Raw genomic sequence first — 15715 nt, 5'->3', positions numbered from 1 at the left:
CCGGGCGGGCCGGGGCGGGCCGGGAGCGGGGCCGGGCGGGGCGGCGGCGGCCATGGCGGAGGCGCGGGGGGGCGCGGAGCCGCTGTGGCGGACCCCGCCGGGCCGCCTGGCCCCGCAGCACGTTTACCGCATGGCGGGGGCGCTGGGCAGCGAGCTGCGCCGCCTCTCCGGCCGCTTCGGGCCCGAGGCCGTGGCCGGGCTGGTGCCGCCCGTCGTGCGGCTGCTGGAGCTGCTGGAGGCGCTGGTGGCCCCGGCGGGCGCCGAGGGGGACGCGGCGGCCCCGGCCCCGGCGGGCGGGCGGCAGGACGCGGAGGTGAGCGGGGCGGGGGGCTTGGGCCACCCCTCTTCCTTCGGCTGTCCCCTCCGGGGCGGCGGTGGCCCACGCGTGTCCTCGCAGGAGTCCACGGGGTGGCTCTAACCCGGCTGTCGCCGTCCCCCCTGGGGTGGCTCTGGCCCGGCTGTCCCCGTCCCCCCGGGGCTGGCTCTGACCCGGCTGTCCCCGTCCCCCCTGGGGTGGCTCTGGCCCGGCTGTCCCCGTCCCTCCGGGGGTGGCTCTGGCCCGGCTGTCCCCGTCCCCCCGGGGCTGGCTCTGACCCGGCTGTCCCCGTCCCCCCTGGGGTGGCTCTGGCCCGGCTGTCCCCGTTCCTCCGGGGGTGGCTCTGGCCCGGCTGTCCCCGTCCCCCCTGGGGTGGCTCTGGCCCGAGTGTCCCCGTCCCCCCTGGGGTGGCTCTGACCCGGCTGTCCCCGTCCCTCCGGGGGTGGCTCTGACCTGGCTGTCCCCATCTCCCCCCCCGGGGGTGGCTCTGACCCGGCTGTCCCCGTCCCCCCTGGGGTGGCTCTGACCCGGCTGTCCCCATCTCCCCCCCGGGGGTGGCTCTGACCCGGGTGTCCCCGTCCCCCCGGGGGTGGCTCTGGCCCGGCTGTCCCTGTCCCCCCTGGGGTGGCTCTGACCTGGCTGTCCCCGTCCCCCAGGACCCGGAGCAGAGGCTGTGGGAGGCCGAGTGCCGGGAGCGAGCCCTGCGCAGCCACCTGGCCTGCCTGGAGGAGCAGAACCGGCAGCTCCTGGGGCAGCTTGCAGAGAGCCAGACCCAGGAAGGTGGGTGTTGCAGTGGGGTTCAGGGTCCCCTGCCACCACGGGGTGTTCCCACGGGGGACGGCAGGCTGGTGCGGGGCTGAACCCATTCTCTGGGCTGCCCAGCCCAGGAAACTTGTCCCACCTGAGAGCGTGAGCGCTGCCTTGTTCTGCAGGCTACGGGGACCCCAAGTGTCCCGAGCACCCCCTCAGCCCCCAGGAGGAGGGGGCAGACACAGGGTGTGGGCTGCCATTGTCAGCGCAAGGATGCGTCAGGCACAACCTAAAGCTCTCAGCTCCCCTCTTTCCACTGTTCCTACTCTACCATCTACCCAGAACAATGTAGAAAGATGCTCTGCAGAAGCATCGAGGAACCTCAGTGTTGGGGTTGGGGGTGTCCTGGGGCCCCGTGGGCTGCTCACACCTGTCCGCCCGTGTCCGGGCTCAGTTAACACGGCGCGGAAGGAGCGGGAGGTGATGCTGCGGCTGAAGGAGGTGGTGGACAAGCAGAGGGATGAGCTTCGTGCCCAGGCCCACGAGATCGTCTGCAAGAGCCGAGACACGGAGGCGGTGAGCATGTGGGAGCTCGCGGGTGTGGCGTGTGAAGGGCCTTGGGGACCTGCTTTCATGTCACCTCGCCCTGGGGCTGCCGTTGTGGCCCGTGAGCCGGCCGGGGCGCATGCCTTTCCCATGGTGGCTCTCTATGCACTGACGTCCCTGGGTGGGGACCCAGAGGTGGTGCCGGGCCTCATGCTGGGCTGCCCTGGGCCCTCCAGCTGCAGGAGCAACTGCATCGCTTCATGGCCATGAACGAGGACCTGCGTCACAAGGTGGCCGTGGTGCAGGCTCAGCTCAAGAGCGCACTGGAGAAGAAGTCAGACCTGGAGGCTGCAATGCTGCAAACCCAGAGGGAAACGAGCAGGAGGAGCAGGACTGCCTCTGAGATCCAGCGGCCACCGCCCAGCCTGGTGAGTCCGAGCCTTTGGCCCCGCTGCTGCAGGGCACTGGTAACGCTGACCCGACCTCCCAGCCCTGCGCGGGGCTCCTGGCGGGCCCGGACCTGCCGGCTGCCAGCTGGACACGGCTGCTTGAGTGAGCCCCGCTGCTGAAAACCGAACGGTGCGGTGTCTGCGATGCCGATAACACCTTGTCTGTAAAAATCGGTAGGACGGCAGTCCTGAAGGCTGGAGCGAGGGAGGTGAGGTGATGGGAGGAAAAGCTGGGTGGGACTCAGAGGATGAGGAGGGTTTGCCATGCGTGGCGATGGGTGGCAGGTGCTGGCTGAGCTGGGGAGCCGCCATGGTCTGTGGAGGGCTGCAGCAGCTCCAGGCTAGCAAACTAATTCCTGAGACTTTTCCATCTCTCCCTGCACGTGGTGCCCAGCCTTCAGGGTCTCTGCTCGCCTGCTGACTCTTTCTGTCCCTGCAGGAAGAAGCGCCGTCACCGGCGGAGGAGCCGCAGCACCTGGACGCCACCGTGGGCAGGAGCACTACTCACTGCTGCTTCTCCAAGGAAGAGCTGCAGCAGATCCTGCAAGAGCGGAACGAGCTCAAGACTAACCTGTTCTTGGTGCAGGAGGAGCTGGCCTATTACCAGCGGTGAGTCCCGCCGCCGCGGCGTGGGGCAGCGAGCCAGGTCCCTCCTGTCCCTGCAGCCCACCAGAGGCTGCTCCTGGCACAGTTGGGGCGGATTTCTGTGCCAGGCTCTTGGTGAACCAGCTGGCTGCTTTTTGCCAGGGAGCTGCTGAATGAAGAGAGAGTTCCCAGCTTCTTCTTGGATGCGATGAAGTCGACTATCAAAAGACAGAGAAAAAAAATCAGAGCCAAAATGCTGGGAACGGTGGAGGAGTCGGCAAGCAGGTGAGTCCTGCTCTCCGGGAAGGACAGGGTGCCTCCCGTGCGGGGTGGATGCTGGCTGGCGGGCTCTGGCTGGTGGGATCCGGTGTTTCCGTGTGGTGTGACGCCCTAGAAGGGCACTCCCCCAGGCCAAGAGCTGCCTCCTCCCTGCCTCCGTCCAGAGATCAAAGGTTTATTGTCTGCAGTGGATGTCTTACTCTCGCTTAGCCCTGGGAGCACTGCAGGGGCTGGGCTCTTCTCTGCTGCCACTCGCGTGTTCCTGTCACCAGTCGCACCCGGCCCGGCCGCTCGTCCCTGCGTGGTTGTGGCAAAAGGGAGGCGAGGTGGTGGCACTGGGACCACTGGGCGAGGCAGGCTGGTCCCTGCGCTCTGCGGCCGGAGGCTGTCAGTGGAGAGCATTTGAAGAGGACAGCAGAGATGTTCCCTGGAGGCTCTGCAAGACGTTTGTGGGCAGTGTTGGCTCCAACAGACTTCTCACGATGGGGAGGGGAGGGCCGGACCCTGCCAGGCACCAGCCCCGGCTCTGCGTGTCTGCCGCCGGCGGAGGGCAAAGCCTGCGCTAAAGCTGCTGTATGGCACGGGGGGAGCGGGATCTCATCTCACTGCCTTTTAGGGGCTTTAATAAAGGTCTGAAGGGGGCTGGGCTCTTCTGTGCTACTGAAACCTGCTGCTGGCTTGTGTCGGGGTCTCTGCTGGTAGTAGGGGTGTCTCGGGGTGTCGGGTCCTGCCTGCTCACCTCCCTGCCTGGCAAGGATAGCCGCTGCCATATGAATGGTGCCCTGCGGTCACCTCTCATGTGTCACCCTGCTGTCCTGCGAGGCCTGGCTGTCACCAGCCTCGGCCCCGAGCTGCGGCCGGTGGTGCCAATTGTCTGCCTGTTCCCCTGGAGAAGCGTGTGCTCGCACGAGGTGCCCAAAGACTTCAGTGCTGTGGGGACTGGGGCACACTGCTGACCAAGCACCGGGGGTTTGGAGCTGGTGTCTGAAGAGCCTTGTGGCTTGAGATCACCAAGCCAGGGCTGGGCTTGCTGTGAAACATGGCGTGTCAGGGACGCGAGCATCGCTACGGCTGGCTGTGTCTTTGTGGCAGGTCACAGCCCGATGGTGATTCATGGGGAAAGCAGCTCCGGCCCGTGTGCCTCCGGCTCTGCGGCCGTCTCCGCATGTTTGGCTCTGTGGGGGACGCTGCTCGGCTCGGGAGGGAGCCCCGGGGTTACTCTGGCACTTGCTCGTGGCAAGCTGTGACTCAGCGCAGGTTTTTCCCCAACTCCTTTGTGCTGCAGCGATGAAGATGAGGGCTCCTGGCTGCCGGCTCACGGCGCAGACTGCGTGGATGCTCAACCTCCCGAATCCAAAATTAGGAGCTTGTAAGTTCGCTCCCGTGCTCCAGTGCTGCTGGGACGGGTGGCTCTGCTGGTGGAGGTCTGGGGCCCGGCTGTGGCCCTGGTGCCTGCTGAGGCTGGTGCCTGCCCCGGGGGTGTGAGGGGGACGGAGCCAGGGGCGCGGGGCTGGCAGGGCTGCTGCTGCTGCAGCGGGGTCGCTTGGTTCAGGGGGGTTCTGCCTCGCAGGCAGGCAAGGGCAGGCCTGGCTGCTGCCTCGGGGGTGCTGCACGTCCCCAGGGGCTGCGTCCCGCTGCTGCTACCGAACACAGAGGGAGGTTGGGCTCTGGCTCCTTCCCTGGGAAGGCTCTTCTCCCCCATAGCCGTTATCTGCTCTCTCTGCAGTTTTGGGCTGTGGTATCAGGGCAGCAGCAAAGACCCCCCCGCATCCAGCTGCTCTGGAGCCTGGGAAATCATCGACTCGCTGGACACGCAGCTGGAGCAGGAGGCAGCGAGTGAGCCGGCGGCCGGCGCCCCCGACAGAGCCACGCCGCCCCTCTGACCCCACCTGAACAGGAGCCGGATCTGGCCTCGCAGCAGCGCTTCCCGACTCCTCTTCTGGTGTTTTCGGGAGCGGCACTGCAGCCCTGGCCGCTTCCCCATGCCATGGCGATGGCGGAGCCACAGCGTGGGCAGCCTTCCTGCAAACTTACTGGGACGCTTGGCCGTGGGTGACGGCTTGGCACGGGCGGCTCGGCACCTCCAGGCATCTCTGCCCGTCGACCACCCTTTCGTTGTGCCCATGGCTTAACTACAGGGGTTCTGCACAGCTGTGCCCCCACTCCCTGTGCTGCTCAGCGCGGTGGGGGTCTGCACCCACCTCCCACTGCCGCATCCCAAAGGGTCTTCCCGTCCACTGGTGGCTCCTTCTGCCAAGCACCTCTGCTCGCAGACCAGGATCCCGTCACCGGATTCCTGCAGGGGTATTTCACTGCACCCCTTTCCACTCATCCCTCCCCACCATCCCTGCAATGTGAAGGTCAAGTTGGGGTGCCCGGGCTGGCTGGGTGGGTGCTCTCCTGGGGTCACCGTGTGGCTGGGAGGGTCTGGGCACGCTGCACCGGGTGTCCAGATGCTCCCGTGTCTGGGAGCAGGCAGGAGCAGCACAGCGAGTGCCACTCCTGCACTTTTCAAGGATGGGGTGAATTGGTTTTGTACTGGGACCTCTTCCTGCTGCTACTGGGAACTGGAAAACTGGAACAATCCTCGTGTTCACAGGGCGGGTCGGTCCCCTCGGGTCAGGTACTTTCTAGCTCTAGAACTGGAGTCAGAAATAAATGCCTCATGTTTCTCGTCCGAGGTTCCCGCTGCAGCCTGTGCTCTGTCCTTGCTGGGGAAGGCGATGGGCCAGGCTTCGGTCGCAGTTTGCTTTTCGTGCACCAGTGCAAAGGGCCGCGGCCAGCTGTGCTGCGCCAGACCCCAGAGCCCCTTTCGGGGTCACCTATGATGGGGAGCGGGGCTACACGGCTGAAGCGCTGGGCATGGAGGAGTTAAGTCCCGCGTGGCGGGGGCAGCAGCGCACTTCCAGCCCAGGGCCCCCCCGGCCGAGCCGGCTTTGGGTAGGAAAAAGGTGTTTCCTGTGCATCTGCTGACACAAAGCTGCTGGGGAGATGTCGAGGTGGGACAGCAGCCAGCAGCGGTTCAAAGGCCAGCCTGGGGCGGACTGTGTCCCGGGGGTTACGTGGGGACCCCACTTCTCAGCCTCTGCCAGGGGTCGGCAGCGCCACGGGGCAGATGACACGGGTTGGGGCAGGGGGAGGCAGCGGGTGCCTCGTGTGGGTTGGGGGACATTGGCTAAAAGCTTTGGGGGCGATGGAGGATGGCACGGGGGGAGCGGGACGACCGCAGGTGGGATGTTCTGGTGGGTGCCAGCCCCTGCGTGGCCATGCTGAGCCTCTCCGACCACTCATTTCTGGTATTGGGGTGGCAGCAAGGGCCAAAAATAGCCCGTGCGGCGGCATTCCCTGCCTCCTCCTCCCCACCGCACCCCTGACGTCTGGATCGGGGCACCTCCTCCTGCGTTTCCTCAGGAAGAAACCCAAGGCTGGCAGGAGGAAGAGGCCGCACCACGGGAGGGACGGGACAGGACGGACGGGACAGACAGACGCCAGCGCAGGGCTGGGGAGCTGCGCGACTTGGGCCCTCGTGCCCCGGTGGGATGGGGAGCGCCCGGCCCATCCTCTGCCTCCAGCTGTGGCTGTGGGTGCAGGGCTCTGCCCAGGAGCTCGACCCCAATGGCAGGAACGTCTGCAGGTATGTGCCGCAAGGGTCCCTGCTCGTGGCCTTCTGTCTCTCAGGGCCTCTCAGTAGCCCCAGAGGGGTCATTGTCCATCTGTCCTTCCACGGACAGAGAGCTGCCACCCGGCATCACATGGGTGCCGAGCCTGGGGTGATGCTGGGGAGCACGGTCAGGGCACACACAGGTAGTTGGGGCACCCAGACCCCTTCTCTAGGGGTTCTCTCTCACGCATGTGCAGCACACGGGGCAACGGGGAACGTGGGAGCATTGGTGAGACTCTCACCGCACACCAGGTGGGAAACACGGGCATAGCAAACCCCGATGGGCTTTTGGAGCTGCCACCCCCGCCGCTTTGCTGCTGCGTCGCCTCTCCCGTTGCGCCGGCCCTCAATGGCGGCGCCTTTGGTCGCCTTCGCTTCAATGCCTTTTTCCTGAGATGCTGGCAAAGCGTTGAGCTGCTCCCAGAGCACTGGGGACCCGGCACGGGCTCCGTAGTGCCAGTCCCAGCAGTGCCGGGCAGGCCTGCCCCACTGCCCAGCCCCACCGCCCGCTCGGGCTGCAGCCTCTTAAATTTCCTTCTATTTTGCTGGTTTCCTTCCGGAGCAATGCTCCTGGGGCCGTGCTGCTTCCCCACCCGCCAGGCCCAGCCGGGGCAAGCGCCCACGTTTGCTTTGCCTTAGCCAAAGCTGCAAAGCTGCATGTGAACCCGTGCTGGCCCTGGCACCCCCTGCCCCGGCTGACGGCCCCCGGGTCTCTCCCGCAGGCTCCCCACCGGCCCGGCGTGCTGCCCCGGCTGGAAGCAGGACGGGCGGGAGTGCACGGCCGGTGAGTGATGGGTGGCAACGAAGCCCAAAGCTTGGTCCCTGCGCTGGGTGGCTCCTTCACGGCGTAGGTACTGGGGGGGAGCGCTACAGCTCTCCCTGAGCAGTGGCGGTGGGGTCCTGCACCGTGGGGACCCCCAAACGCCCACCGAGCAAGCTACTAATGGTGCTGTGGCTGGGATGGCGCAGGAAGCGGGATGGCAGTTTCCCTGGGAGGGCTGCCTTGGCGGGAGGTGGCCGGGTGGTGGGGGGTCTGGCGGAGGGGTGTGAGCCCGGGGTGGGGGCTGTCGTGCGCTGACGTGCCTGCCCTGCCACCGGCAGCCCTGTGCGAGGGGGAGGACGCCTGCGGGGTGGATGAGGTGTGCGTGAGACCCGGGGTTTGCCTCTGCAAACCTGGCTTCTTCGGAGCAGACTGCAGTTCCCGTGAGTATGTGCCCAGGGCTCAGCCCTCGCCATTCCCTTTACAAGCCGGGATGGTCGGGGGGCGGCCAGGCTTCCCAGCACCCCTCATCCTCGCCGTCTCCTTCCCTTTGCAGGCTGCCCCGAGCAGTACTGGGGCCCCGACTGCAAGCGGAGCTGCCCGTGCCACCCCAACGGGCGCTGTGACCCAGTCAGTGGGCGCTGCACCTGCGACCCCAACCACTGGGGAGGGCTCTGCCAGTTCCCCTGCCAGTGTGGCCCCCATGGCCGCTGCGATCCCCTGACCGGCGCCTGCCGCTGTGAGCCGGGCTGGTGGGCACCCACCTGCAAGAAGCAATGTCAGTGCAACCCCGCCAGCTCCCACTGCGACCCGCTCACCGGCCACTGCAACTGCCGGCCGGGCTGGTGGGGCAGGAGGTGCAGCTTCAAATGCTCCTGCAACCTCTCGCCCTGCACCCAGGAGACGGGCAAGTGCGAATGCAAGGCTGGGCTTTGGGGGCCGACGTGCCAGCGGCACTGCGACTGCTTGCACGGCTCCTGCAGCCCCCTCAGCGGGCACTGCAGCTGCAACCCCGGCTACCAGGGCAGGAGCTGCCAGGACCCCTGTCCGGCAGGGAAATACGGGTCTCAGTGTGTGCACAGGTGAGCCGGGGGTGGGGTGGGGTCCCTGGGGGCTGCAGTGAGACCTTGCAGGGGGAAAGTCATCAGTCATGTCTGTCCCTTTGGCTGGGCAGGGACACTCATTCTGGGGGGGCATTTGAGCATCCCTGGCTGGATGCAGCATTAGTATTTCCCCCAAAGAAATATCTGCTAATGCCAGCAGAAAGCGCTGGTGTCACCCCAAAATCTGGCCATCCTCAGTACCGCTCGCCAGGGCGATAAAGCAGCATCTCACCTCCTGCCCTGTCACCACTACAGTGCATTAAGTGCTGGAAGTATTTCCCTGTGAGCCAAACTGGTGCTGAATGCTGACGTGGGGTGAAACCTGCGCTTTGGGGAGGCCAGGGTGGGTGTCAGGACCTCACCGCCCCTCTGCCCGTGCAGCTGTGGGAGCTGCAAGCGCAGCCAGCCCTGCTCGCCCGTGGATGGCTTCTGCCTGGCCTGCCAGCCCGGCTGGAACGGGACCCTCTGCAAGGAGCCCTGCGTGCCCGGCTTCCACGGCGAGGACTGCCTCCAGCTGTGTCCCCGCTGCCGGCGCGGGGAGGTGTGCGACCCAGAGACCGGGTCCTGCCCGCACTGCGAGCCCGGCTGGACGGGACCCAGGTACGCCCGGGATCAGGCCGCCGGTCCTTGCGGGGGGGTCCCTGCTCCGGGGCGCAGCAGGCTGATGCTTTGCTCTCTGTCTCGACAGCTGCAACAGCTCCTGCCCCGCAGGCACCTTCGGCGATGGATGCCAGCTCCTCTGCCCTGAGTGTGTTGCGGGGAGCTGCGACCCCGTGTCAGGAGCTTGCGTCTGCCAGGCAGGCTACTGGGGAGCCAGGTAATGCTGGCAGTGGGGCAGGGCTGGGGCCCCACTCTCCTCGGGGGCATTGCCTCTCCTTTCCTGTCTCTTCCAGCTGCAACGACACCTGCCCGGAGGGGTATTTTGGTGTGAACTGTTCCTCGCCTTGCCAGTGCTCCTGGGGGACCTGCCACCCCGTGCGGGGTGACTGCGTGTTGAGTAAGAGCAACCTCAGATTTACTCGTTGGCAGTGGCCAAGGGACTGTGACATCCTCGCTGGGGATGGCGGTGCTGGGAGGCTGCGTTGCAGCCTCCCGGCCCTGCCACGAGTTGCCAGCTCCTGCGCTCTCAATGCAGAGCATCTCTACAGGCTTGGCAGCTGCGGGACATGCTGACTCAACCCGTCTTCTCCATGCAGGTTTTAAGGACCACGGGGCCCTGGCAGCCGCCATCCTCGTCCCTCTCCTGCTGCTGCTGCTCTGCATCGCCTGCTGTTGCTGTGGAGCCGGCCCAGCAGATACTAGAGACAGGTATTTGTTATATTTTGCAACCTTTGATGCAAAACCCCATCTCCCGCATCGCTTCACACCCATCTCCCCTGCACAGGGCGGCCGTGCCGGACGACGACGTGGTGGCCCGGATGAAGCACCACGTGCGGGGGGTGCTGGCGAACCTCAGTGCTATGATGCCGTGCTTTTCCCTGGGTGGCTACAAACTTCCCAAAGTCACAGGTTAAAAAAGCAGGGCTGCCGACAGCCCTTCGAGGGTGTCACCCCCCCCCCCATGCTCTTTGCATCATCACCATTTCGGGGTGGGGGGGGAGCCTGCGCTCCGCCTCGCCCCACTGCACAGCTCGGGGCAGACGTTGCTCTCCCACCCCAGCCCCGAGCACCCTGGAGTGCCCAAGCTCAGCTGCGTGTCTTCTCCTCCCCAGTTTCCCACCATGACACAGAAATCCCCTTCAACCCCAGCTTCATTGAACCGCCGTCGGCTGCGTGGGTTTCAGACAGCTCCTTCTCTTCCTTCGACACCGACAACGAGGGACCCGAGTACTCCATCCCTCCCAGAGAAGGTGACGCCACCGGCTGCTCCTCCTCTCCCTGGCCACCCACAGCCCTTCTGGGCCACCTGGGGTCAATCCTGCCCCGCTTTTAACCTTGGGCAGCCCCGGGATGGGTGCTGGGTGTCGTCAGCAATTATTTTCATCCTCTTGTTTTCGTGTCTCAAGGACACACCGGAGCCATGCTTGGCCTCGTGCGATGGGACGTGCCCGGTGCGGGCAACACCATTTCACAACCTCGCCCCAGGGGAACGCTTCCAGGGACGGCCGTATTGCATCAGCCCCTGTCCCAGTGCGTGTCCCTGGGCAGGGGGGTGGCTCCAGCAGCCCTAACCCTCACCCCTCTCTCCCGCAGGTGTCTCGCTGCTGGGGGGGGCTGAGCTGCAGGACGGGGTGTCCCCCCTCAGCGAGGCGCTCCCAGACCCATCAGCCTTCGACTCCGAGGATGTCTCGCAGCCCTTCGCCATCCCCCGCACCTCCAGCATCGCCAAGGCCAAGCGGCCCTCCGTGTCCTTTGCTGAGGGGACAAAATTTGGGGCAGCGGAGACCCCCAGCCCCGGGCGGAAGCCGAAGACCCCATGGGGCCCATCCAGGCTGTCCCCACCGCCGGGGGACACGGCAGCCGAGCCCCCCACTGAACGACCAGCCAGCAATTGCTACGAAAGCCCCGAGCCCCTCAGCAAGGGGGAGGAAAGCCACCGGCCATCACCCCGGGCCACCCCGGGGGGACGCTGGCGCGTCGCCTCCGGCACCAGGCACGTAGCCCAGAGAGTGGAGGCACTTGAAGCGGCTGCAAAATCTGGCAGCTGGGAGGCGAAGGGGAAGGACCCCAGTGTCACCACCATCTACATGATGGTGGGAACGGCCGGGCAGGACCCCCAGGCGGAGGGGGGTGGCGAGGGACCGGTCCAGGCCGTGCTCAAGCGGCTGGGCAGCTTGCAGAGGGGCAAGTGGGCAGCAAAGGAGGAGCCCAAGGTGAGGAGGAGCGTTGAGGTCATCCAGAAACCGCCCCGCCGGGCCCTGGCGCAGTGCAGAGACTCGGTGAATAGCTGCAAGCAGAGGGAGAGTGTCCCAGGGGCTCCCGCCGAGCCATCCCCTGGCAAGCACCAGCACGTCCCTGGGAAGAGACAGTCCTTCCTTCTCACATCTCCCTTGCCAAAAAGCACTGGCGCCCAGGATGAGACCAGCAATGCTGTAGGTGCCACGGAGGGGGGCAACAGCCCTGAGATAGTCCTCAGCCTCAAAACGAAGGGACAGGCTGACCCGGAGGAAGAGCCAAAATACGAAAACGTGATCAGCGGCGGTGCCGATTCGCCCCCCGGCCCCGCCAAGGAGCCGCCGGCTGCCCCGCTGGCCACCTGAGCCACCGCCGCCGGGGCTGGGGCAGCGGGAGCCCAGGAGGCCCCTCCGACCCCAGCGCGGGGGGAGCCGAGGTCCCCCTCCGAGCCGTGAACTGGAGAAGCATCGAGCCTTCCCGCTGACCCCCTTTCCTCCGCGCCGCGTTGCCGGTGTGGACCCTCGCTGGCCGGCACAGCCGGCAGGACGGGTGAAGCTGAGAGCCGCCGCGGTGGCAGCCCCAGGGCGTTGCGGTGCTTCAGGGCTGTTTTCTGCTCCCCCCAGCCCTATATGCCCCATTTTGTGTCTGCCGCAGCCCAGGGGGACAGCGATGCTCTGGAGGCAGTGGTGGCACCTTCTAGTCCCTGCCAGCGTTGGGCTTGGGGACACGTCTGCCCCTCACAAACGGGAGCGGGGCTGCTGGGGGCTCAGCTGGGAAACACACAAGCAAAAACCAGTTTCACCCCATCAGCTTTTGTCTTTCCCGGTCCCAGCTCTGGCAATGCTGCCTGGAGCCTCTTGCTGTAAAGGTGCTTCTTGCTGTAGGGGATTTTGTGGAGCTGGACTGAGGAGAGATGTTGAGCTGTCACAAGCAGCTTCAGCAAAAATTAATTTTAGCTGCTTATCTCAAAGGGTATCTGGGTCTGCTGGCGTTTATCTGCGTGGCTCTGGCTTTCGTGGCAGGCTCTGGCTGCCTTCGTTTCTATGTGCATGCGCAGCACATGAAAGGGCTCGTGGCACGGCACGGGGTTTATCGATGGCCTTTTAAACTCCACACGATACCAAGCTGCAGTTCTGCAGGAGCAAACGTGGCAGCTGGGCTGTGACCATCAACCTGTGCACCGGGCGCTGTGCTGGCCCTGATAAGGATGAAAGCTGCTCGGAAAATGGCATTTCCGTGGGTGCCCTGAGCTCCTGCCATCTCCCACGCCTCATTCCTGCTGCCGCACCGTGTCACCATGGGCAGCTGAGATGCAGTGAAGGGGCTGCAGCATCTGCAGTGCAGCCAGAGGACCTCGAGCAGTGCGGGCGAGATGGGCACAAGGGCTCTGCCGCTCACGCCAGGCGGTCGAGATGCCAAAGAGGATTTGCAGCATGAACTGGTTTTAGATGTATCTTAAGTGATAGAATTTTCTTGTATATTTTTTTCTGTTACTTCGCGTGGCATGAAAGCCCCTGAATGAAAATTAAATTTTACCAAAGCCCTTCAGGATTTGGGTTTCCCAGCTGCCCTCTGAATCAAAGACATGGTGAGAAATATCCTCCCAAGTACAGAAACTGTTGGCAGCCTTAGGCTTTCAGGTATTTTTTTTATATTTTATTTTCTGGTTCTGTTGAATTCTGAACTCTCACTTACGGAGCTGAGCCCAGAGCAGTGCCAGAGACCGCAGGGCAGAGGGAATGTGAGGGGGCTCTGAGTAGCCGAAGCATCTATGCTGCAGGCTGCATGTCATGCCCCACACGCAGAGCTCTGCATGAATCCTCCTGGTCCGGCACTGCTGAGTTGGGGCTCAGGCTTCGGGGTGTTTCAGAAAACAGAGTGGGGATTGGTTTTGCCCTTGGGCTTTTCATGGGTGCTTCTCCGCAGTGCAAGGCACCGAACCGCCATGGTCCCACATGGGTGAGGCTTCCAGTTTTGCAGAGAGCGTGCAACACTCCTTCCCTCACTGGTATCACCCACTGCCATGATTATAGCACCAAATATTCTGGTATACAAAGAAAGATGCTCATCCTGGCAAGACTCGAGCAGCAACCTGACCAGACCTCTGTCCAGCACAGGCTAGTTTGTGTTTTGACGCTATTTTATTACAGTGGCAGGGTCAGCCCCACATTTTACCTATAAGCAGCCATTTTTTTCCTACTCGGTTGGGTATTTTCAGCCTGTGAGCTGAGCAGTGTTGTGCCAGAAGTGAACGTCACGTGAGCCGGTTTGCCCTGGGTACAGTATGTGAATAGCTGACAACAACCCAACAGCCTTCCCTGGCACTGAAACAAGCACCCAGCTTTGAGCAAAGGCTGCTGCGAGAACCTTTCCTGTTCACAGGCTGAGCTGTGGGGCAGGATGTTTCCCCTCCTTGAAGATGAAGCATCTCCACCCTGCCTGGGCGGTGCGAGGAAAACAAGCGGCGGATTTTCAGCGCATGGCTGCCCATGCACCCGCCTGCAGCATGGTCGCGCTGGTGTCTTCTTGTTAGGGATGCTTTGGTCCGGCTCTGCCGCGGCTTTAATTCTGGATGCGGGAGGTCCCTGAGCCAGAGCTGGTGGGTGACGGAGGGGTTAATGTCTGCCCCTGCTGGACCTCTGACTTTCCGAATCCCGCTGCAGTGGTTTGGAGGCAGCCGGTGGGAAGCGGTTCCGTGTGCAGGTTAGCAAAGAGGCGTCTGTGCTCTGCTGGGGCAGCTCTTGCCCTCCTGGAGGTAGGAGCAGAGGCTGGACCCACCTGCCGTGGCCACAGGGGTCTGTCCCCCATCACCACAGCCTTGCCAGCTCCTTTCCTGAGCTGTCCGAGCTCTGCCTTTGAGGAGGACCACGTCGTTTACCCCAGGGGCTCTGTCGCAGCCTGCTGAGGACCCCCGGCGTGGCGGGCAGGAGCTGTCACCTCCCTTCCAGCTTAAACTCACTCCTGGCCAGTTCCTATAAACGTGTCTTTGTGCCAGCGCTCTTCTTCAGCCTCACTTTTTTTTCTGCCCATGATGTTTACTCATTCCCGGGTGTATTTATAGATGGCAGCAGATCACCTGATAGCTTCTTTTCTCCTTCTAGGATAGGAAAACTGAGCCCCCACATGCTCTGGCTGTAGCAGAGGGGTCCCATGTCCCCAGACAGCCTCTGAGCCCTCCTCCTGCTCCTTCCGTCACAGTTCACTTTTCTTGGACACAGCGACCAGGTCGGGGTGCTGAGGTCTCCGGGGTCCTCGTGCTGCCTCAGCCTGCCTCTACCTCTGCTAAACCCGCGGCACCGATCAGGCTGCCTAGGTTTCTTCAGGCTTTTTGTTTGTTTGCTTTGGCTTAAATCCACTTTCCAGCTGTTGCAACGTTTGACCCTTACCCCGCAGCTGAGGCCGAGGAGTTTCCTCTTCCCACCCGCCATAGCCTATCCCTTTCTCAGGGATGCAGTGATGGGTGCGCGTCCGTCTGTCCGGGCCCTCGGACAGACTCGAGCAGCTCAGAGATGTTTACCTGCCGCAAGCACCGCTTTCCTCTCCTTTGGCCGAGAAAAAAAATCCCCTATAACGATTTCCAGGGCTACGTGGCCGCCCCCCGGCCCAGGACCTCGCTGCTGCGCGGCGGGGCCGTGGCAGCACTGGGAATCCTGCAGGGGAACCATTTACCGGAGGGCAGAGCTCGGGGGCAAAGCCGCTCGCGTGGCCTGCGGGGATTTCACCGTCATTGCACGGACAGCCGGCCGTGCTCGGGGCCCGGTACCGGTGCCGGTGCCGAGCCGGGGGTCAGCCCCGGGCGGGGGGTTGGGTGTCTGCTCCCCAAACGGCCCTTTGAACGGGGGACAGCTTCTCCGCTCCCCCCTCGGGCGGGGCAGCGCGGCGGGTGGGCTTCGCAGGACGGACCCGGGGACCGGACCCGCGGCGGTCGGGGAATGCGGCGGAGGCCGTTACCGAGCGGCTCCGTGTGCCTGGCCGGGGCCGCCCCACCCCCGCTGCCGCCCGGCACCGGCGCAAACCGGCGGCAGCCGGCACCGAACCCCGCAAGGCACGTCCCCTGTCCCCGCGCGGCCGCGCCGTGCGGGAGCTGGGGCGGGCGACCTCGCCTCACCCGCTCCGCATCACCCCCTGCTCCCCCCTTTTCCCGGGGGGCCGCCTGGGCGGCGGGTACGGGGTGTCGGTGTGTGTCCCCCCCCCCCCCCGGTCTGCCTCGTGCACGGCCCTGGGGCGCCGCCGCGGGCTCCGGCCACGGGAACAGCGGTTGTCGCGTCCGGACGCTTGTGGCCGTCCCGGCCGGGAGGGGCCCGGTGCAGCCCGGTGCGTGACCGGGGGTACCGGGAGAGGGGATGTGGGGTGATGGAGAGGGGTACCGGGAACCGCGGGGGGGGGGGGGGGGGGCGCAGCCCGGCACGCGCCCCAGCGGCAGCAGCACGC

The 15715-nt window shown here is 64.9% G+C and overlaps 2 protein-coding genes across 4 annotated transcripts; both read left to right on the top strand.

Annotated features, from left to right (window-relative positions):
* The first annotated feature begins 4 nt into the window (after nt 1-4).
* RILP (Rab interacting lysosomal protein) lies at nt 5-5618 on the top strand. 3 transcript variants are annotated; one of them, XM_075112981.1, is made up of 8 exons: nt 8-313; nt 973-1096; nt 1521-1642; nt 1855-2040; nt 2501-2670; nt 2809-2931; nt 4211-4294; nt 4652-5618. In XM_075112981.1, the coding sequence occupies exons 1-8, from the start codon at nt 53-55 to the stop codon at nt 4806-4808; spliced, it is 1227 nt and encodes a 408-aa protein (XP_074969082.1). In that variant the 5' UTR covers nt 8-52; the 3' UTR covers nt 4809-5618. The 3 variants fall into 3 exon arrangements, with proteins under 3 accessions (XP_074969083.1, XP_074969082.1, XP_074969081.1); XM_075112980.1 differs by having other exon boundaries at nt 12-313; nt 1849-2040; XM_075112982.1 differs by lacking the exon at nt 1855-2040 and having other exon boundaries at nt 5-313.
* Nucleotides 5619-6339: 721 nt separating this feature from the next.
* On the top strand, nt 6340-12827 carry SCARF1 (scavenger receptor class F member 1). Its single transcript, XM_075112976.1, has 11 exons — nt 6340-6559; nt 7309-7370; nt 7688-7789; nt 7903-8428; nt 8831-9049; nt 9138-9266; nt 9343-9446; nt 9646-9757; nt 9834-9958; nt 10162-10299; nt 10643-12827. Exons 1-11 carry the CDS (start codon nt 6465-6467, stop codon nt 11647-11649), a joined length of 2619 nt encoding a protein of 872 aa, XP_074969077.1. The 5' UTR covers nt 6340-6464; the 3' UTR covers nt 11650-12827.
* The last annotated feature ends 2888 nt before the right edge of the window (nt 12828-15715 follow it).

The sequence above is a fragment of the Phalacrocorax aristotelis genome, chromosome 18, assembly GCF_949628215.1.
Source record: "Phalacrocorax aristotelis chromosome 18, bGulAri2.1, whole genome shotgun sequence".
Lineage (NCBI taxonomy): Eukaryota > Metazoa > Chordata > Aves > Suliformes > Phalacrocoracidae > Phalacrocorax > Phalacrocorax aristotelis.
The sequence above is the reverse complement of the archived record's forward strand: the minus strand, read 5'-3'. Positions and strand labels throughout refer to the sequence as shown.